General features: G+C 30.9%; 3 protein-coding genes across 4 annotated transcripts in view; 1 reads left to right on the top strand and 2 right to left on the bottom strand.

Moving 5' to 3' along the window:
- Positions 1 to 13,535, bottom strand: part of LOC144849908 (uncharacterized) — a 95,774-nt gene extending 82,239 nt beyond the window's left edge. Inside the window, exon 1 of the mRNA XM_078707020.1 lies at positions 13,515 to 13,535. The gene's annotated coding sequence lies outside the window, so the exon portion shown is untranslated. The remainder of the gene's footprint in view (positions 1 to 13,514) is intronic.
- Positions 35 to 6,432, top strand: LOC144849913 (cell adhesion molecule CEACAM6-like). Its single transcript, XM_078707037.1, has 9 exons — positions 35 to 240; positions 604 to 676; positions 1,105 to 1,449; positions 1,738 to 1,992; positions 3,587 to 3,862; positions 5,141 to 5,197; positions 5,434 to 5,555; positions 5,773 to 5,817; positions 6,017 to 6,432. The coding sequence occupies exons 2-9, from the start codon at positions 631 to 633 to the stop codon at positions 6,143 to 6,145; spliced, it is 1,275 nt and encodes a 424-aa protein (XP_078563163.1). The 5' UTR covers positions 35 to 240; positions 604 to 630; the 3' UTR covers positions 6,146 to 6,432.
- Positions 13,536 to 18,994: 5,459 nt separating the features above from the next.
- Positions 18,995 to 23,108, bottom strand: part of LOC144849907 (uncharacterized) — a 77,591-nt gene continuing 73,477 nt past the window's right edge. The window contains exon 28 of one of the 2 annotated variants that reach the window (XM_078707016.1): positions 18,995 to 20,920. In XM_078707016.1, coding sequence (XP_078563142.1) covers positions 20,786 to 20,920 — 135 coding nt within the window. In that variant the 3' untranslated portion in view covers positions 18,995 to 20,785. The remainder of the gene's footprint in view (positions 20,921 to 23,108) is intronic. The other variant, XM_078707017.1, reaches the window with a different exon arrangement.

Below are 23,108 nucleotides of genomic sequence, written 5' to 3'. Positions count from 1 at the left end.
TTTTGTGTAAATGACGACTAAATGGATGCGAACTTTGTGTACGGTGCAAGAGTATTTGTAATAAACGTTCACGGTAAACAATTCTGTGCAGTCGTAAAAAGTGGTTCATTGTCACTTCCGGCATCGATAGGTCTAAATTAAATTTGTAATTTTATGGCAATGAAACAATTATGAGTTGGGAGAGGAGTTAAGTTTTGTCAACGAAACATACTAGACGGCCGCCGGATCATCAAACATAAGGTATGTCATTATTATAGAATTTCGCCCGAGAGCTGGTATCCCCAACTCTCATTTTGATATTCCATTACTGATAAAACCTCTATACCCTAAATCTCTCGATCCCGTTGGAAATGTAGTTTATAAACTTTCCAGTACAATTCTGGCAATGTTGATACCCTATTTCCCCAATGTATACATTCTCCCTCCTCTCTCTGCTGATATAACATTAGCTGTTTCCTTTATAGGGATGGACTTATTTTGTGCAAATGACGACCAAATTAGTGCGAACTTTGTGTACGGTCCAAATGTATTTTGTTTTTAATTAAGTTTATTGTTTGTATTAAGTTATCTAAACATCGTTAAACATTTTTCCACTTACGATAGGTACACGAGTAATTGAATTGTTTCATAATGCTATCAAGGCAGGATATTTATTTGCATCTCTTTCTTTTATGCTGTAAGTAATCGAATATGGTTCTATTTGTGCTTTGCTTTTATAACATTACAAATTTAATACTGGAATACTTCTTCATTTTCTACGTTGTTTTGTGCCTTTGATATTTTATTCGGACCCCAATGGAAACTAATTCTTTTTTTAAGATTAATTGGGTTGTCCTGAATTTATCATCAAATGTTTCTCCTTTGTTTTCTCTCTGATGTTTTTTCGTTTGACTGTTTTTATGTATGATATTTATGATGTATGGATTCGAAATAAAAACAAACAATCATTTTGTACAGTAGTATAAAACATAATTATAACAAATGATGCAAATAGATAACAACATCGTTCGTTCACATACAACTGACAGTGACAGTGGCTTAAAGTAAAAACAATCCCATTATTGTTTGATCATGTTCTATTACTTTTTTGTTTAACAAATTCAGTCTTACGAAAATGTTCTGCAGTAACAGTGACTGTTGATGACGTAGATGTAGCTGAAGGATCTGAAGCAAGAATAACATGTAACATTGTACCAGCTAGCAGTGGAGCTGTTCCTACTGTAACATGGTATAATGTTACCAATGGGGCAAATGATTTAATAGCATCTTATCAGGGTGGATTTGGATTAGTAGAACCTGGATACATCGACAGATTTAGTGTTGAAAATGACATTACTCTTGTAATTACCAACACTCTCAGAAGTGACAGTGGAACATATCAATGTAGTGTCAATTTAGTTGGAGATAGTCCATCACTGGATGATGATATATGCACACTGACTGTAAATTGTGAGTACAGTAACCCCTTAATTAGGTGTGGTACATAACTTGAGTCTTGTAATTCTCACAAATTGAAATGTTGTTTGTCAATAGGATAGGACAGTCAAAGGTTTAAAGAGGAATCCTAGTTTAAAATTTCTCTTATCGTTCCAGTCCTTAAACAGTGTATTAAGTGAAGACAAAAAAGGATATGTTGATAGAAGATTAAACAATATTGTTTTTACTCATTAACTTACTGTATTCTTTAAATTTTACCAAATATTGCCTAATAATATAAATTATTCTTAAATTTTATAGATTTAGATAAACCCGAAATTAACTTTTTGACACTTGTAAATGAAGGAGATGAAGTTGTCATGACCTGTGTTGTGGATTCTAGCCCAGAAGCTATGTGCAACTTTATAAAAGATGGTGACGTACTACCACATGATGGTTCATGTACGTTTACAATTCCATCAGTGAGTCGTACTGATGATGGAAGTTATGAGTGCGATGCGGATAATGGTGTTGGTAACAAACAGAAAAGTGACAATAGAAACCTAGAAGTAGAATGTAAGTAAACTTTTGGTTTATTTCAAGTAGATCACAGATTGAATGTTTCTAGAGTAATGTTGTGCTAAACAAATCAATATCAATCAATACGTTTGTTGCTGAAGCAGCCTAGACATTGTAGTGCAAGCATGATGTTTGTCTTAAATGACGAGTGAGTACATGATGAGTGATGATGAGTACATTAGAAAATCTGTTTTTAGTTTTAAAAATCGTGTGAACGCAAGTAGTATTTACTTGATCATGGCCATTGATCGCCACGTTCTTAATGTGTCAAGAATGCACATACAATGGAATGCTTTGTTGCATTGACTTTATATATTTACATATCTTTGTTTTTGTTCTATGAGCTGTTAGATTATAAAGATTTTTTTTTTCTCTCTCTTTTGCTATGGATATAATATTATGTCACCATGATATTCCGAAATAAAAAGATAAATGAATGAAATGAAATGAAATACTGAAAATACATATTTGATATTATTTGTCTAAACCCTGCCTCCTAGTTTGTATGTACTAAGTGTGTCCAAAGCCTGTAAAAATAATTTTTTTGCGAACGTCCTTTGATCGTTGGGCTTGTCCTTTGATTTGCCAATTTGTTGTTTTTAGTTTTTTGTTTTCTATATTTGTTTATTGATTTTTATTGTCTTTTGTAGTTTTTTTTAGTTTGTTAGTTGTTTTTTGAACCCCGAGACATTTGACAAAAGTTTTGAAGTTCAACTTTATTTATACAGATCAGCATGGTTTTCCTTCCTTGAGAACATACAAAATATAAAATAGCAAAGACCCATTCCCTACAATTTTTGACGTTTTGTAAAAATATTATATTACTTTAAAAACATACCAGGTAATTCCATGTCTTAAATGTACGTTTTTATGGAAAGCTATGATAAAAAGAGAGATACAATGTACTACCTAAAGTAGTTCACTGTCAATGTCCTCTCGTGGGCAGTCTTTAAGGCCCATTTCGATAAACAATGATTGATAGATAGACGTGAGATGAACCCACACAAGACAAAAAAAATAATTGATAGATATGCAAGTGCGGCTAACCAATTATTGAAACAATTTGTTCACAAGATTAATTACTGTAAACTTCCTTAAGTATCAACTAAAAATGAAGTCTTTTCCTTTTATCTAAAAAAATTAATTCATAGAGAGAAAAACTTTATGTTTTTGTAACTTTTGTTGAAATCGTGTTGCTATTTTCTTCATATTTTCAGAAATATTAAAGAAATTACAATATTTGTTTTTCATAGAAGTGTAACTTACAGTATATGTAATGCAGGACAGGTATAGAATTTATAATACTTTGAGAATGAGATTTTCATGTCATGTCCATCTCTCATGGAAATGCCCATTAGAATAACTGTGTCTAAAGTTGTAGGTATTTGAGCTATACTAAAAAAAACATATTTACAAGATAAGATAATGTCATGAAGAATCAACTGATGTCTTACTTGTATGTCATATTTCTAAAAACAATGATGTTCGTTTCATTGGTTATTAAGTCAGTTAATATCATGCCACGTCATTGTTATCTGATATTTGTGGTACATTTTTTATAAATAATAAATTGTATTTCACTGTTTTTTAGTTAAACCTGTTGCTAATGATGATAATGATATAAATGATCAGATTGTTTCCCCTGGTGAAACTGTTACAATGACATTCAGTGGAATAGCGAATCCTTCTGACGTCACGTATCTGTGGACTACTGATCTTCCTGGAAATGAAGATGCTGTCAACAATGGATCATCATTTACAGTAAAAGTGTCGGAATCAGAAGTTGATGGTGCTTTTTATTTTGTTAATTTGACAGTTACAAACAGCATTGGATCAACAACTTATTCAGCCAAAATCACAATATCTGGTCAGATTTTTGTTAAATTTTTATATTTCATTTACAAATAAATACATATATGATATACAGTAAAACTTTATACCGGAACTGGGACATTTATTTTGTAAAATGGTATGTGTGCTCTAATTTTTATCTTTTATCTATTGATTACTTTTTGTCAGTTTGGTATTACAATAATTAGGCTACCTTATTTTATAAAACACTTCTTATATTCGTGAATGGTTAATTACTCATCGTGTGCCGATTGCATTGAACAAAACAATGAACGAATGAGCTTTTTGTAAAAAATGGTGATACTTTGTGCCATGCACATGTAGTGCATGCGGTCAATAACTGTTCTACTCTGTGTCCAGTATTGGAGTGCTGCCTTTTTTAATGGCCTAGCTTCCCAGCCTAGCCTTGGACGATGATCCAAGATGGAATAATTGTATACAATTTAGTTTAAAATAGTAGGTGTTGAGTGAGTAACCATATTTGGGCACACTTTTTCATCAAACTAATTTGATGTGTATTATGCTATGCATTAGTTCCTTCAACAAGAAGCTAATTTGAAATTTATACTACATATAGATATTATTTAGTTAATTTTGCTCTGCTGTTAACTGATGAAATCAAATTACTGTTGTTTAGGAGTATGGATATTTATGCTATTATGCTATGGATGCATTAGTTCCTTCAACAAGAAGCTACTTCGAAATTTATACTACATATAGATATTATTTAGTTAATTTTGCTCTGCTGTTAACTGATGAAATCAAATTACTGTTGTTTAGGAGTATGGATATTTATACTATTATGCTATGGATGCATTAGTTCCTTCATGGAGAAATAAGTTATTTCTCCATGGTTCCTTCAACAAGAAGCTACTTCGAAATTTATACTACATATAGATATTATTTAGTTAATTTTGCTCTGCTGTTAAATGATGAAATCACATTACATGTTTATATCAATTTATGTATCAAAATACAACAAAACAATATATATTGTTTCTATGGTCTACTGCAATAAAAACAAAATCATATATATATTTGTTAGAATGTTATGAGTTCTTTATTTAATTGTAAATTTCATTTCATATTAATATTCGTGTTAAGATACAGAGTAACAATTTATATTTTTCATGATCAACTGCAATGCAATGTAAACAAAATAATTGTTTTTAATTAGAATATAAAAATCACCATATTAAGCACCAGTAAGATAACCATTATGAAATCATGCCACTGATGCGCTGAGCTAGCTACTTATTTCATTTATATGATGAGCGTTTTCGGTGTCTTTCAGCTAAAAATAGCATTATGTCAACAGTTGTAGCCAAAACCATGTCTATACCAATTACAAGTAAGCGTCGTTTAATTAATCAATTTTTGTTTTAGTTATATTCAGTACTATGGGTTTTATACAAACGACATTGGCTTATATTCTACAATACCAGATTTTACTACTAATATTTAAATTAATTTCACTATCAATATACACCCGTTATGTGTACTTATTGAAATAACCCAAATGAGAACAATATATTGAAAAATATGTCTACTGTAGACATGCTAACATAAAACATTTTCCTTTTTCAGATCCAGCAGCCGAATCATGTAATGATACTACTGGTCTGACCATCGGGATGTTCTTTGTTGGTATCATCATTGGTGCCTTAGGATTTTACATTGCACAAATTACTCACAACAAGATAAAGAAGGTTGGTAAAATGGAATACTTATGAATATTATACTTTATAACCTTTATAATTTCTGAACTATTCATGTTTTCACTGGCAGAAATAATTCAATTGATAAACTACATTCTACTTTTGATAAAATAAATGTCCAACATTATGTAATTGTATTGCACAAAATATAATTGAAGACATCAAGTAGTGTATACAGAGTAATAATAACTTCATATTAATCTATTAGAAGTCACTGTCAAAGAAACAAGACGCAGACAAAAGGAAACAAGATGTAAGTATCGATCACTAATACCGTCTATAAAGAGGACAAACCAACGACTGGTAATCCGATTGAAAATATTATAATTGTGCATACTATATTTTAGTGACTTTTAGTACGATTACCACAAGTTATTGTATTGTGAGTTTATTTCTTATTTACTACATTGTATAATAGTTTCTTATGTTAGCAATCCTTTGCTTTTTAACAGACTTACATGGATTATGGAGGAGACACTGGCGAGCAAAACCAAACCTATCAAGATTTACAACATAAAGAAGAAGAGTCAGCTTATGTTAATGTTAAGACTCATGGAAATAAGAAACAGGGAAAAATATGAATTATTAAGAATATAAGCTTTTAAGAAATGGGTTTAATAAAGTAAATGTATTATAGCGCATTCCACAAACTATGTCGTCTCAATGCACTGTAGACTTAGATGTTACACTTCTATGCTCCTCCTTAAAGCTCACGCCATGTCGGTGCTGCCAACTTTACATTTTTTTAAAATAATTGTCTTTTTTATGAAATGTATTTTTGTAATGTATGAATTGTTTTATCGAGGGCCCCAATGATCAACTTTTGGAGGACGGGCTACACATGAAAAATGAATAAAAACATACTGATTCTTTACTTAACCTCTCGATTTGTAGTTATTTGTTCGTGTCTATATCATATTTATAAAGCATTGGAATTAGCATGAGATACTTGAGTTATTGTTGCTGTTGTGTTTGCCTACTGATATACATAAGCTGTTTGCATTACAATAAGGTACTTCCTTGATAGGGATGGACTTAATATTTTGTGCAAATGACGACCAAATTGGTGCGAACTTTGTGTAAGGTCCAAACATGGAGGTATAATTTATACCTCCATGGTCCAAAAGTGTTTTGTAATAAACTTACGTTGAAGGAAAACAATTATTTAATTGTAGTACTGAAGAACGGTTTAGTGTCGCTTCCAGCATCCAGGGCTACATACAATTTGTAAATGTATGGCAATGAATTATGAATTAGGCCTTGTCAACGAAATATACTAGACGGATCACCAACAATAAGGTATGTTTAGATATAGACATTGCAACCGGGACTTTCCCCACTAAATTATTAATTGTGTCTAGTCTCCGTACAGTGGCACGATTATACAATCCTGTACTACCGTGGTTAAAACACTGTGTTTGTTGAACAATGATTTGTATTAGATTTATTATCTAAACATCGTTAAACATTGTTTCCACTTACAATAGGTACATATGGCAAGCCTCAGCTGTCTGAAGTATTCAAAATATTATATTAATATATCATTTTTTTATTATATTATATATTGTATTGTAATGAATTATACGTTTTGCATTATATTACTTGGTTTTAGCATTATATTATATCTATTTCTAATATATTATGTGAAAAATGTAACAAATTACTGACTTTTTGTATTATATTATTCGGTTTTGGCATTATATTATGAACATTTACTATTAAATTATTAATAAAATACATTATATTATAATATAATTGTATTATATTAAACCCATTTACCTTACTTTATAACATACAACATTATTATATTATACGGATTCGTTAGTTATATTATTATTTTGTATGATGTTTATTATACGTCACGGCTCATTTCAGTTCTTCTAACTCTTTCTCTCCCTCCCCCTGTTCACTAGCAATCAGCGGCAGAATCTGAATTGTGTGACTGTTTAAGAATAACTATACTACGTACTAGGCCTAGCCTAGGCCTACTAGGGGATCTAGCCTAGACGTAGCTATTTAGACAAGTGACCAAGGACCACCGGACAGCTACAACTAATACTACAATACAATAATACTACTAATGCTAATACTTAGGCCTAGCTAGTAGAGTACTAGGGGTTAGCTACTACTAGGCTCTAGGGGGGTTAGGGCGTAGGCCTATGTATGATGTTAACTACTAGGCCTAGGCCTACTAGTACTAGCCTAGGCTAGGCCTAGACTTAAGTTGTAGTAGGCTAGGGCCGGGCCTGCTGCCTTAGGCTAGGCTAGGCTAGGCTACTACTACTACTACTACTACTACTACTACTAGGCAGCCAGCCCATGATGGTTACGAGTAAGCCAAAATTTTGGATATAAGTAAACCAAAATTTGGGTACGAGCGAGTTGGCATGGGTACGGGTTGACCTGTATCCTTCTTTCTAGCTAATCGTACTAGGCCTAGGCCTCAAGTAAGTCTACGCTACCCAGTCCGGCTACAATATGGTCTATTTTGTTTTATAGCTTTATTGATAGCTGGGTTCAAATCTGGGTTGGGACGGCTTTTTCTCATTCTAAAACAGAGTTCCTTATCATAATAAAATAATATATGAATTTATTTGTAATAGTACCTAGGCCCTAATTGCCATTGCATTTATTATTATTAATTATATATTATACGGTTACCCCTTAATTATACTATAGTATAATTTCCTTGTTATATTTTATAATATTTTCTTTATAATTCTACAATTTTGTCTTTCACAGCACAAATTTATCATACTGTATTTGTCCAAGCTACTCCAGCTACATGGTATTGCCTTGAGGCTAAACTACACGGTATACTGGCACTACCATCATTCCTGGCTCGTCAACCTGGACCACATAAGCACAGTTTCAGTTTCAGTTTATTTACCATTTCAATTTCTGAACATAAGAGATGAACAACTTATATGGATGGATAACCATAAGAGCGAAGCTCGTTTACCGGTCACCCGTTAGTGCAGTGACATTACGGACAACATAAAGACAGGACAAAGGTGCAATACATAACAAGACATGTGAACACTTGTGTTTGCAACCCCTTGGATAAAATAATATATTTATATAAAGGAGAAAGATAGATATTATAATATTTCTTTTTTATCATACAATACATAGTACCTATTGGTATTATATCTAAAAATACAAAGGCGGCTAACACAGATAGTTCCATATATACAGTACTCTCTTATAAATAGATGTATCTCTCCAATCTACCTAATCTAATAATAGTACTATTAGCATACTACTATACACTTTGTAGACAAGAAGTAAGTTGTATACACCTAGAGGACTTATGGTAGTACAGTCGAACGCCCTCTCACTGGCCCGGTCAACATAATCTATACCTAGATTATTACAGTAATTAAAGTACATTATTACAGAGATTTTTTTTTTTTTTTTTGCAGAAATCAAAGTTATGTGTATAGAAAGCAGTACTCGTATTAAAAACTAAGCAGGTTGTACTCTTGAACGCAAACTGGCAGGATATTTTGAATATTTTTTATTGTTGAAATGAATGGAATCCTAACTTCTTTGCAACAACTGGAGACGAAGACATATTATGACCCTTTTATTTAAATTTATTTGAATAGACCTTCATGTAAATTCATTAAAGGCTATATGTTTGTTTTATATTTTAATATGTGATAGTAGAAAATCATTGTGTATAATGAGGACTAAGAATCTGATATTCACTTGCATTCTCATCTTTTAAAAATTTTATTTATAATGCTGGTAATGAGTTTAAAATTTAATTATATTGACTAGTTTTGATAATCATTATTTCTTTTGTGTAATATAGTTCATATATTATGTATTGAATAAATTGGTAAGGCCCTATACTGTTATTATTTAAGGAAAGTTTATATACACTTATTTTATGCCTACTTAGTATTAATTGTTTATATAAATATTTTGTCTAATTGCCTTGATTTTTTGTATAGGCCAATGGCATCAATGTTTTTCTCAACGCAAATTAGCCTAATAATGCCACATTTAAACACATGATTCATTGATTTCTGATATTCTGTACTTGAGTATGCATTACTAAAATAACCAAGTAGTTAATATATTTCATTTGTAATGTATGTATAAACATTAAGTTTTTTTTCACATTTTTAAATTTAAAAATTATTACAATACCTACCTTTCTGATATTGTTACTATTGTATAATATATTTTGAGGCAGCAATAAAAAAAAATTAAAACAATTAATTTGACTTATACTGTACTATGTTAGTTCAGGATATGAAATGTGTGTGGGCATCTGGTGTGTTGGAGGTTGGTGGTGTGAGGTGTATATTTGTCACTTTAAGACCTAAATTAGATGTTTTCTGAAGAAAAGAAGTAAGAGGATACGCTTTCAAACAATTCCAAGAAGATTCACACAAAAATAATTACTTTCCAATAAAATAGTATAACAGTGTATATTACAGTACATTGAATAAACTCGAGCGGAAAAATAACGCACATAAAAAAACACTCATATTCTTGTCGAAAAGTGCCCTCTATAGTTTTCTATTAATTTATTAATAATTATTATTAATTAATGAGTAATATGAACATATTTTTAACATTCAATGCTGGAAACTGGTTCTACTCCTAACAAAGTTTCATACCTCCAAACAATATTTATACAAACACTTGGTTACTGTAAGACATTTAAACTTTATAAATATTACTTTATTGTAAGAAAAGTGTTTTATTCTGTCAACTATTACCAATACAATTGGAATTGCAATTGAGAAATCACAGTTAAATTACAAATAAAATTTACGTTTTCAATCCATCTCTTCGCTTCCCCATACACGTTATTTTTTATTACGATCTGATATAGAAACACTATACAGATCTGTTAGAAACTGTCAATTTCTTCTGATATTTATTTATAGTTAACGTATTAGAAGATTCTACGACTGGTTTAATTTCTAGTAAGTCAACTTTTTTGCATTAAGATAACTTTAAACAAAGGATTGTTGCGATGACTAATTATCAATAATTTGGTTGGTATAAACAATATGGACTATAACATTTTTTTTGCAAATGCACTATCTCTATTATTAAGGGATACTTTGTTGGGCCCCGGACTTATTCTTTTAATGGTGTTATACTGTATGTCATTTAAAGATAAAACATAATTATTGCTTGACGTTTTTTGCCATTAGCTACTAAAATTGTATCAACAGACTCGGCCAAAACCACAATACCAAGAGACGGTAAGAGTCGTTTTTAATTAACAATCAATAATATATTATTTTTAATTATATTATTTTGCATAGATGTGCGTGTGTTTTTTTTTATTATCATAGACAGACATAACTGGTAGCCCATTTCACAAAATCAGATTCTGATCGATATAATATAATATTAAACGAATAACAACCTAATCGAATGTACAACATTTAAATTACTTTATTTCGACAAAGGTCTACTTTATTTGAAATTGAATTATATTAGGACTAATCCTCAGTAACATTATAATTTGTCAGTAGTAATTATTTTTTCTAGAAACAAGCGAACCCTCCAATAGCAATACAGGTCTGATCATCGGAATGCTCTTTGTTGGCATCTTCATTGGTGCGGTAGGATTGTATATTGGACAAATTATTCACAATAAGATAAGGAAGGTATGTTAGAATCTTTATAAATATAAAATTTGGAAACATTGGGTGATAATAACTAAAGGCTCAGCCTCTTTATGTTCTACCGAGTATAATAATAACGGGATTATTCTAGTCAATGACATAAGTTGCCTTCAAGGGGATGGATGAGATTTTTTATGAAAAAAATCAATGAATACATTTCTACTTCGAAGAAAAAGTAGCTTTAGCATCATTCACTATCCTTAACATTTATTTGAATAAACTGAATTGAAAGGCATACAGGATTAGTAGGGCCTACAGTTACGGGAAGCTTTCGATTTGCCACAATCTATAAATTATGAATTACGTTCCAAATTCCCGTGCACCCATAAAAGGTAGACTACAAAACTAAAAAAAACGTCATATAAGTCGCAAATCGAATGCTCCATAATAACATCATTTATTATTATAATTTCTATTTAGAAGTCACTGTCGGCGAAACAAGACACAACAGACAAAAGGAAACAAGATGTATGTATATAAATCTTACATAAAGACGACCAACAACGATTGATAAATATAATTTATATTTGTTGGCAGAACTGCAAAGCGTAAATTAACAACAACGAATATCTAATTTCAATCCATATAGATGTCCAGTAGTATCAGTTAAAATAATTATTATAAGTTTATTGTATTTTCTTTCAATAAGTTGTTAACTGTATTTACTTGACAGACATACATGGATTACGTAGGAGACACTGGCGAGCAAAACCAAACCTATCAAGATTTACAACATAAAGTAGAAGAGTCAGCCTATGTTAATGTTAAGGCTGGGAATAAGAACAAGGGGTTTGAAAGTGTAAACTAAGAAGAGAATATTAATGGACAAAGATGGAATTGGAAAAGGAACAATACGGATGATGCGATAGTGCTAAGAAGGGGGACTAAAAGGTTGTGGGGAGTATTTCCTTAGTAATAATGAATACAAAGCACGATTACATTAATGTAATTATTTTGAATATATAAGTAGGTGATCCATTTAGGATATAAGTATAGCCACGTTTATGTAGACATTCAGGCCTAGTAATTCAGGCATTGTGTAATTGTAATTGTTTCTTGGGTTAAGAGTAGGTAAACCCAAAGAGAGTACTATTGATACGTCTAAGAATGTTAAGTTCCGGATATAAGAACATATTAACACGATCAAAGCTTGGAAAAAGGAATGGGAATTAAAGATATATAAATAAGTAGCTGGCCTATTCAATCCAATCCTAAATGTGTAACAAGGAGATGGTTTAATACTATTAATAATGAATGGAGTATGCAAAGATTCATGCTCGTTGAGCTTGACTTGATTATGTATTTTAAACTCAGGTTTAGGGATTCTAATAAGATATCGATAAGCCAGTATTGTTTTATTGTAGACTTGAATGCGGAAATAAAAATAAACGAAAAGGAAAGCAGATATATAGCATCGAGAAAATAGTTTCTCCATGAGTGTATTCATAAGTACACTTGTTCCTGTGAACCATGAAGGCGAACAAAAGTTAAAATAAACAATGATTGGCTTTATCGTTAGTTACTTCCCTGAAGGGACAATCTAAATAATGTTGTTATGTGCAAACAATATTAGACCTATTCCATGTGAGGGAAAATAAATGAATAAAATGTATTCATTTAATTTCTGTCACAAGCGTATCAACATTTTATTTACTAAATCTCTATGATGATTCGAGTATAATATTGTAAACAAATAAATATAATTTGTCATTACATTACATCCAGCCTACAGTATTTGTTTATAGGCCTAATACGGTAAATAATAATGAGTGAGTCCGAGTCATATCGAAGAAGACGATTTCCATAACATAGACTATTGCCTATGGGATAATCGAAACAACAGGGTAGAACAACCATTTGTGTCTGAGTATGCTGCTAACGCCAAGAAGGCAAATTTATTCATTCATTTTTGTAAAAAATTGGAAAATGGGGGAGGGGGGGGGGCTAACAGTGACGTATCTTTAGTGAAGGAGATAAGAGGAAGGTTTGTGATACACGAATGTATTACTGTACGTTTCATTACTGACCACAGCAACAATAATAATGCAAACACACTGCATTATCGACATTACAGCTTGAACATATTATCTTATATTATCAATTAAGAATCTGAACAATTATATCAATACAATCCTACCTCAAACTACCACTAAGTATTGCATTGAAACACACTTCTTTTGAACATCATTTCTAGCACGTGTAGCCAGTCTACAACACATAACGACGAAACAAGAACAAGCTTAGAATAAATAAATACTGCAAAACATATCCTACTTTAAACGCTTACCTGTGTTCTTCAGAACCCAGATACCATCCCTCGCTAAACAAAACGTAGGTCTATAGTAAGCAAACGACGAGACAAAGAAACACAAGCATCTATTATCACCTGTATGCAAATTACCAACATACCGTAATACAAGAAAAGCAGTTCTAAGCTTATTTGAAACGTTACAATCTTGTTTCACAATAACATACATAAAGAATATACGAACGAATGGATAATAAACAAACGAACGCAACTGACAAGAATGGACGAAACAATAGACCAAATATTAATCAAACTAATACTAGATAATTATTATTATCTTTTACATTGTTTTTTTTTTATAAAACTGGTATGCCACCAAAATAATCAAACTGTATTCACTGTTCCTATAGGTATTTGTAAAGTTGGTACTAATTATATAACAACCTATAAATGTTATAGCACCCATCGGATAATAGAACAGAATGATAATAGAAAGTGGAGAACCTTTAAGACTTTTAATGCGTTTTTGATACAAGAAGAATATTGGTTGAAATGGTTCAACGGCATGGCAACGAAAAACTATAAAAATTGTTTTTAAAAAGAAGGAAAAAAAACCCTGAGTTATGACAGTTTGAAACGCGTTGTTAAAAAAAGGGAAAGAATAAATACAAACTTTATGTCCTCAATGTCCTCAACAAAATTGTACTCATGTTTTTTATTGAAATAAAGATACCGATATAAAGTATATTTAAAATCACTAAAATACAGTACTTCTATTTAGTAATTTGCTATTGTATTATTTATGTTTAAATATTTGATTAAGATTTTGTTATAATAACTTGAGCTTCACACATAACAGACAAAAGTGCACCAATGGTTTCCTGATTGTAGCTAAACCTTGTTGGTTTTGTGATTATATATAGTTTGATATTGTTATGTTTATAATATATTACACAGTACACTGCAAATATTGTTATACTTCCTTATAGGGATTAACTAAACATGTCGAAGACCAGATGAATTCTGAACAAGACTTTGCGTGAAATATTCATTTTATTTCCCCTTTCCTTTGGTATAAGCATACATTTAATTTAGATGTACATAAGTATATATGTATGTATAAGGATATGGACATATTAGGTAGGTCCATGGTTATAGCATGATTAACTCATAGATGCAGGCCTATAATAAGTTCAGTTCTAAAATGTACACAATCATAGACAAACACTTAAACGAATAATACTGTAGACCAACGCAATGACTAATATGCAATCCGTTTATTATAAAAATAACTAACACAATATCGGATATAAATTACGTGAATAATTTTGAATTAGTAACAAATACTCTCATCTCCATGCTCTAATAACTATGTGTGTAGACGAGGTAATGTTTACTACTGTAGTATCTCTCACAATAATGTGTTACTGGGACCTTGGAATGTGCCTTTTAACTTTCAATATTTATTGAATTATGTACACAGTAACACGATGTTGTTGCAATGACAGTTCACTGTCAGTCATTCTACACAGTTGACACTGAATGTAATTTGTGTACCTTTTTAAAGAATCTATTGATGTGTAAAAAGTATATCTTATATATTTACTCTGTTAGACCATGGATCTCTAAATTAGACCATGAAAACAATGACTTCTTCTGTTGTTTTCATTTATGTGATTTATATTATATACTAGCCCTTCACTGATGAAAGGCTAGTGTTGCCCGAAAGCTCTGCTAACTTTTCTGGCTGTTTTACTTTATGGTTTTGATTTAGCTTTTCGCTTTTTTTTTGTATCTAGTTCAAGTTAAAAAAACATGTATTTATTCAATAATGGCATATTATTGTACAGTATAACGTGTGTATTTAAATGAACATGGTAATGAACCATCATCTGGGGTCTTCTCTAGAAGAAATCAAGTTTCTTGTCTCGAGAAAGACCCCAGAACAAAAAATAAATAAAAAATAGATAAATGATATATAAATTGACATACTCATACATATAAACTAATAAAATTTACTACTAAAATAATAAAAAAGAATAATAAAAATAATAATAATAAAACAAAAACGATGACAATAAAAATAGATACATTCAGTGTACTACAATCATAATTATATTTAAATTAGTATAAAGAAATAAGATATTTTTTTAGATTTTTACGAAAAGTATAAAGAGATTTTAAATGCTTTAGTTTGTCATCAAGATCATTCCAGATTCGCGGTCCAGAAACAGAAATAAAATATTCGGAAATTTTCAGTCCAAAATGAGGTAGATCAAGGTGCTGAAATTTATTGTCGATACGGAAATTGTACCTGTGTGATTTTATATGATGAATTAATAGATTAGACATTGCCTCAGGAAGTTTGGTATTAAAGAATTGAAAAATAAAGGAAGCAATTTGTGTATATAGATAATGAAGACTAAGTATATTGAGTTTTTTAAATAAAGGTTGGGAAGGGGAGAGATAGTGAGAGAAAGTAATAATACGGGCAGCACGTTTAATTAGTTGATTAAGTTTGTCTAAGTTTGACGGGTAGTCGGCTGCCCAAATAATGTTGCAATAAAGAAGATGAGGTTGTATAAGGGTGTTATATAACAAGAGTAAGATATGTTGTGGGAAAAAGTGTCTTAATTTACAAAGGATGCCAATTACTTTAGATATCTGTTTAGATACATAGGCTTGATGACTGGTCCATCTCAAGTATTCATGTAAATAAACTCCAAGGAATAGTACTTCGGGGTTTTTTTTTGGTATATAATTCTTTTAGCAGTTCGACAGAGTTTAGTATACATATTCTTATAGTGTGTGTATATTTATTTACTTTTATGTTGAATATCATAAGAATAAATATATTTTTTATAAAGTTTTTGTTTCTTATTGCTACTTTTAATTAAGCCAGGTGTCATCCAAGAATGTTTTGCTTTCATTTTATTAGATACATTGTATTTATTTTTAATATGTTTATTATGAATTTCATAGAATGTGTTAACAATTTATCAAAAGATACGGGTTGGTCACAATCGTAAACATCAGACCAATTTTCCTCAACCAAATCACCACACAATGCATCTATATCTATTGTACAAAATGGTACATTGTCGGTGTCGCTTTGGTATAAATTGTCATCTACTATATGAAAGATAGGAAGGTGGTTGGATATATCAAAAATAAATACACCAGAATGTATTTTTGTATCAATAATGTTGGTGGCAGTAGACGGTGTGATTCGAGTAGGTTTTGAAATTGTTGAAAAAAATTGTCATCACTGATACCCACAGCATTGTCATCACTGATACCCACAGCATTGTCATCACTGATACACACAGCATTGTCATCACTGATACCCACAGCATTGTCATCACTGATACACACAGCATTGTCATCACTGATACCCACAGCATTGTCATCACTGATACCCACAGCATTGTTATCACTGATACACACAGCATTGTCATCACTGATACCCACAGCATTGTCATCACTGATGCCCACAGCATTGTCATCACTGATGCCCACAGCATTGTTATCACTGATACCCACAGCATTGTCATCACTGATACCCACAGCATTGTCATCACTGATACCCACAGCATTGTCATCACTGATACCCACAGCATTGTCATCACTGATACCCACAGCATTGTCATCACTGATACCCACAGCATTGTCATCACTGATACCCACAGCATTGTCATCACTGATACCCACAGCATTGTCATCACTGATACCCACAGCATTGTCATCACTGATACCCACAGCATTGTCATCACTGATGCCCACAGCATTGCCATCACTGATACCCACAGCATTGTCACCACTGATACCCACAGCATTGTCATCACTGATACCCACAGCATTGTCATCACTGATACCCACAGCATTGTCACCACTGATACCCACAGCATTGTCATCACTGATACCCACAGCATTGTCATCACTGATACCCACAGCATTGTCATCACTGATACCCACAGCATTGTCATCACTGATACCCACAGCATTGTCACCACTGATACCCACAGCATTGTTATCACTGATACCCACAGCATTGTCATCACTGATACCCACAGCATTGTCATCACTGATACCCACAGCATTGTCATCACTGATACCCACAGCATTGTCATCACTGATACCCACAGCATTGTCATCACTGATACCCACAGCATTGTCATCACTGATACACACAGCATTGTCATCACTGATACCCACAGCATTGTCATCACTGATACCCATAGCATTGTCATCACTGATACCCACAGCATTGTCATCACTGATACCAACGGCATTGTCATCACTGATACACACAGCATTGTCATCACTGATGCCCACAGCATTGTCATCACTGATACACACAGCATTGTCATCACTGATACCCACAGCATTGTCATCACTGATACCCATAGCATTGTCATCACTGATACCCACAGCATTGTCATCACTGATACCAACGGCATTGTCATCACTGATACACACAGCATTGTCATCACTGATACCCACAGCATTGTCATCACTGATACCCACAGCATTGTCATTTTTTCAGTAATTTGCCTTTGGATTTATATATATATATTTTTTGTTTGCTCTTGTATGTTTTGTTTTGGCGTCCCTGACACAAACATTTGCTTATTGGTGACGCAACCATATTTGATAACATTTTGTGATTGTTTTGATTGATTGAAAATAGCAGCATATTTATGACTCAATCGTTTCAGTATTACTATATTACACAGAATGTTATTACATGGTGCTAAAATTGCATATCCATGATATAAATAGTTCATATTATACAAAATAATAAATATTTATTAAAATGTTACTGTCGACTTTTCATTTACAATCCTTGGTCTGAAAGTAAACCTATACATTGCAGTTACATAAATATACTATCCTATTAGGCCTACCCATAGGATAAAAACATAAATTATTTTGTAAAAACAGTTGCGATGTTGTTGTGATGCTGAAAGCGAAAAAATATGTTACAAATGTTTATTTTGATTCTCTACATTAAACGTGCCTCAGTTATAAATGACTCATTAGGCGCGCCATAGCTGCGGCTGGAATAAACCGCGGCTGGAATAAACCGCGGCCGGAGTGATCTGTATTATCCATTGCTAGTTTCAACACATTATACTTTGTTTCATTTTATCTTATGATAGAAAACCAACATATCATAAGGTAAAGCAGTGTTTTAGTTAATATACATTTTCGCTTCACCAGATGTAAAAAAAACCCCACAAAATCTTGATTATGTCAACAAATGTAGTTACTGCAGTGGCATATGTTTTACATAACCCCTTATGTGATTGGATCTGCCTTCTATACACAAGGTGTTTTACTGCATTAGGCAAACACCAGGTGAAAATATTGTTATATCAAATATATTTTTTTGATTCCCGAACCTCAAAATCCATATTGGACGGGTACCTGCTAGTATGGTTAAATGTTACATCGATGGCCAAAAGTGACGTATACAGTGTTGGACAGAGCAAACAAATAATGATAATAATAATAAATAATATAATAAATTCTTTATTTGGTAAACAAATGTACATAAACAGAATTACAGATACAGTTCTTTAACTAATATAGATAATTACATAATAAAACAATACAATAATAATACAAAAGCCCATGGACCACAAATGAAGGCACAACATTTCATGATAATGTGATAAAAACATGACGCGATAAAACATGGAAATAATGAAAAAAAACATCATTTTATGATGTATAACATTCTGCGTATTTACATATATTCATAATTTAATTACACAATTATACAGCATTATATAATTGTAAAAGAATGAAAGAAAATAAAGATCCTAAAGATCTGTGATACCATATATGGTTAAATGCTACATCAATGGACAAAAGTGATATATACAGTGTTTAACAGAGCAAATGAAGGCACGACATTTCATGATAATGTGATAAAAACATGACGCGATAAAACATGGAAATAATGAAAAAACATAATTTTATGATGTATTTACATATATTCATAATTTAATTACACAATTATACAGCATTATACAATTGTAAAAGAATGAAAGAAAATAAAGATCTTAAACGTGATAAAACATAATGGAACCAATGAAAAAACATCATTTTATGATGTATAACATTCTGCGTATTTACACATATTCAATTTAATTACACAATTATACAGCATTATATAATTGTAAAAGAATGAAAGAAAATAAAGATCTTAAAGATCTGTGATACCATACATGGTTAAATGTTACATCGATGGCCAAAAGTGATATATACAGTGTTGAACAGAGCAACATGAAGTATCAATCATACTGTATTTAGTATAATTCAATAAAGACACGTCATCAAAACTTATTTATAGGTGTGAATAATTAAGCATCATGAAATAAAATTTATTAACAAACTTGTGGTTTTTGAATATCAACGCACTTTTGAATGATGTTGCAGAGTAAACTCTATTATTCTGAAATTCTTTCTTCCTATCTGAGACTAAGTCATGTCACAGTTTCTATACAATGCATCTTAACACCAGACAGTTTGGGCAAGTCCGAGTGTGTACATATTCAGGAGAGTAAAACAGTAGTAAATTAGTTGTTTCAGTCAACGGATTGTGAATAAATTGTAAAGCTCACAGCATTCTTAACGATTCCAAAGATATTACATCTTAGACTATTCTAAAGCAGTTATGTACATTGTTTGGTGTGTTCTATATTTAAACACTGTTTGTATGCCATCCATTGCACATTCCATCCAATATTAAGTGATGTATCTAAAATTGTCCCAATAATGATATTCTAAATGATTATTCAAATTGACATGCATTAATTATATAATTATCTTACAATTCATATGGTTATTAAATCCAGAATTAGTACTACAAGATTTGAATGTCCAATATGGGGCTAGATTCCTCTCTATTTACAAGTTAAGTTGTTTTCATTGTTTGTTCTTCCAACCCAACATGGTCTCAGCTTGCATAAAGCAGGATAAATGCTTCAAACTAAAAAGGCTTATTGAGCTAGAAAAGCAATATATATATAAGACTAATTGTATAAGATAAGGATTTACTAATATATGTTTTTACATTATTTAGTAATAAAGTATTATAAATGTTAACATTATCATTTTTCTTAATTCTTTTAATATTTTTTTTTTTCAGAATTTGTATAATTTGGTTTTTAGACATCATCAGTAGGGTATAACTCAACCGCACTATCTTTTCTTTTTTTCTTCTTTCTTTTCTTTTTTGGTTGATCATGATCGATTGGGTGAACTTTATTATTTGGATGTGCAACGGATGGCGTTAGTTGTCAGATTTTAGAGGGTTGTTGTTGGATGCTAGCATATGGCGTTTCTGGATCAGGATGGTTGATCTCATCTTTTGGTAGATTTCGAGTCAGATCCAAATCGGCATATGTTAGACCTTCCGCATTTCTAAACTGCTTCTATAAAAATAAAGGTGTTTACAATTATTAAGAATGTACTGGTTACTAAAAAAACCCTAAAAATTAACACATTTAAAAAAAACATAAATTGGAGAAAAATACACACAGAAAACAATAACAGAAAATATAAAAAAAAAAAATGGACAATGGTAATTTTTTGTTTGTTCAGGCACCTTACCTTTGGAATCTTTTACCTATTTACCTTATGTTCAGTAATCTTAAAATTTAATATGCTTTCCAATCTTCAAATTTAAACTCAATATTAAAACTAATTTGAAATAATTGTTGCAGTAATCATGTTAATTATGTTCATATTACAGTGAAATGGCCATGTGTATATTATACACCAAATGAAATATTATTATTTTGGTAAACCATATCACAACTATGTATAGTTAATAATAGCAAGGAGGAGAAAAAAATCAACATCATTCCTTCAATAATTATGAAGTTTATTTTTTTTAAATATTTATTTTTTTTATATAAGCCACTGTAACTGACAGACTAAGACATTTTTTTTTCTGTATTTAAAAAAAAAATTATGTTTTTCACCTTTTTCAACATTTTTGCAGAGTACTTTATAATGTTTATATCTTTGACTTAAATGTTTTCATCGATAGATAACAATTAGGTCGGTTTGTAGTATTCCACTTCAATTAATGAAAAATTAATCCATGAAACTATTTTATAATTTAAAAAATATTATATATTATATAATAAAAAAAACATAGGGAAAGTCTTTATCTACAAAATACACAATGGCTACCAACAAAGCAAAGTTACTTCAGCGGAGGACAAACAACAGCTAATGAACATTTACGGCAAAAATTGGGAAAGAAATATGTATTGAAATGCCATCCAGCAAGAGTAGTTGTTTGTGTAGACAAGTTATCTTGTAAAACCCAATCTTATTCAATTAGTTTACTAAAGTTTAATTACTTTAATTCTTTGTCCCTGGACTCAAAAGTGTGCGTATTCTCCTTTAACTTTTAATTTTTTCTTTTTTTTTACTTAATATTTAAGTACAGCTTAAACAGAACCATAAAGTCTTTATTTTTTGTGTTGGGTAAATCAAATGCTATTCATTTATGGGTTGGATTACTTACATAAAATAAAAAATGTATCTTATATTTTAATCTATACTTGGCTGCTTGCTTCAATCTTATAAACATTTTAGTTACTAAAAATAAAAAATAAACCACTCTAAAAACAAAAATAATTTTTACTATTTTTCTATGCAAATCATTTTTTTTTTAAATTTCTGTGCTGCAATTGCATAAAAAAATTTTAAAATTGCATTTTGTTACCAATACCAATGCTATTTAATATGTTTTTTTTATTGCAGTAACTATCAAATCATGAAATCAGATATTTTTCAATTGTAAGAAAACAAAAAATTGCTGTAAAGAAAAGAACAAATACAAATTAAACAACATTTAACTATGGTATCTAAAATTTGATGCTAAACAATTTTTGAATCAAAATTTGATTGGGTTAGTTCTTATCTATCTTATCAATCTTATTTGTTGATCATGTTGAAATCTCAAGAACCAATCACATGCATCAAAAACAATCTCAGGTAAATCATTGGCTGTAAGTATAAATTCAAATTTGAATCAACGAATTAGAGAAGAGAATTGTTATGACATCACTGTGCAACATGCATCAAATGTGGCATCATCATTTAAAGTCATTATATCATGCTTTAACCAACATACTATGTTAGTTAGGTTGCATTTTACTTTATTTTATTGTACACTTTATCAAATCATTTCTCTAGTGGATGTCTTCTTGAGGAATACTTTAATTTCTTCTTTATAAAACCTACTGTATCTTTGAATTTGAATAAAAAAAATGGAAAAACATAATAAATCAACAGATTAGCATAATATGGGATTGGAAAAAAGTTGTTTATTTTTAATTAATTAGTGCCACACAATGGGGCAACAACAGTTTTAATACCACTACCATATACTACAGTTTATCTGAGAAAGAAAGGTAATGATGTAAAACAACAATAATCATTTTTATATAAATCTACCACTTTTCTCTGCTAATATCCCTCATATCTTTAATATGTATCCTAACAGGATGGTTTATTGTTAATGTGATGGACTTAAGTCTACTCTTCTTAACTGTCTTGCTGAATAACAACATGGTAGACATGCTTAAACTAAATTAAAGTAAA

This window comes from Antedon bifida, chromosome 8, assembly GCF_963402885.1.
Source record: "Antedon bifida chromosome 8, ecAntBifi1.1, whole genome shotgun sequence".
NCBI lineage: Eukaryota > Metazoa > Echinodermata > Crinoidea > Comatulida > Antedonidae > Antedon > Antedon bifida.
This window is presented reverse-complemented; position numbering and strand designations above follow the sequence as displayed.

What these genes read in the sequence shown, in the direction of transcription:
- LOC144849913 (XM_078707037.1), top strand. Translation starts at nt 631, where the DNA reads ATGCTATCAAGGCAGGATATTTATTTGCATCTCTTTCTTTTATGCT. An exon ending in TAGAAACCTAGAAGTAGAAT is followed by an intron (nt 1,993 to 3,586) that starts GTAAGTAAACTT and finishes ACTGTTTTTTAG; the next exon opens with TTAAACCTGTTGCTAATGAT. An exon ending in CTCACAACAAGATAAAGAAG is followed by an intron (nt 5,556 to 5,772) that starts GTTGGTAAAATG and finishes TTAATCTATTAG; the next exon opens with AAGTCACTGTCAAAGAAACA.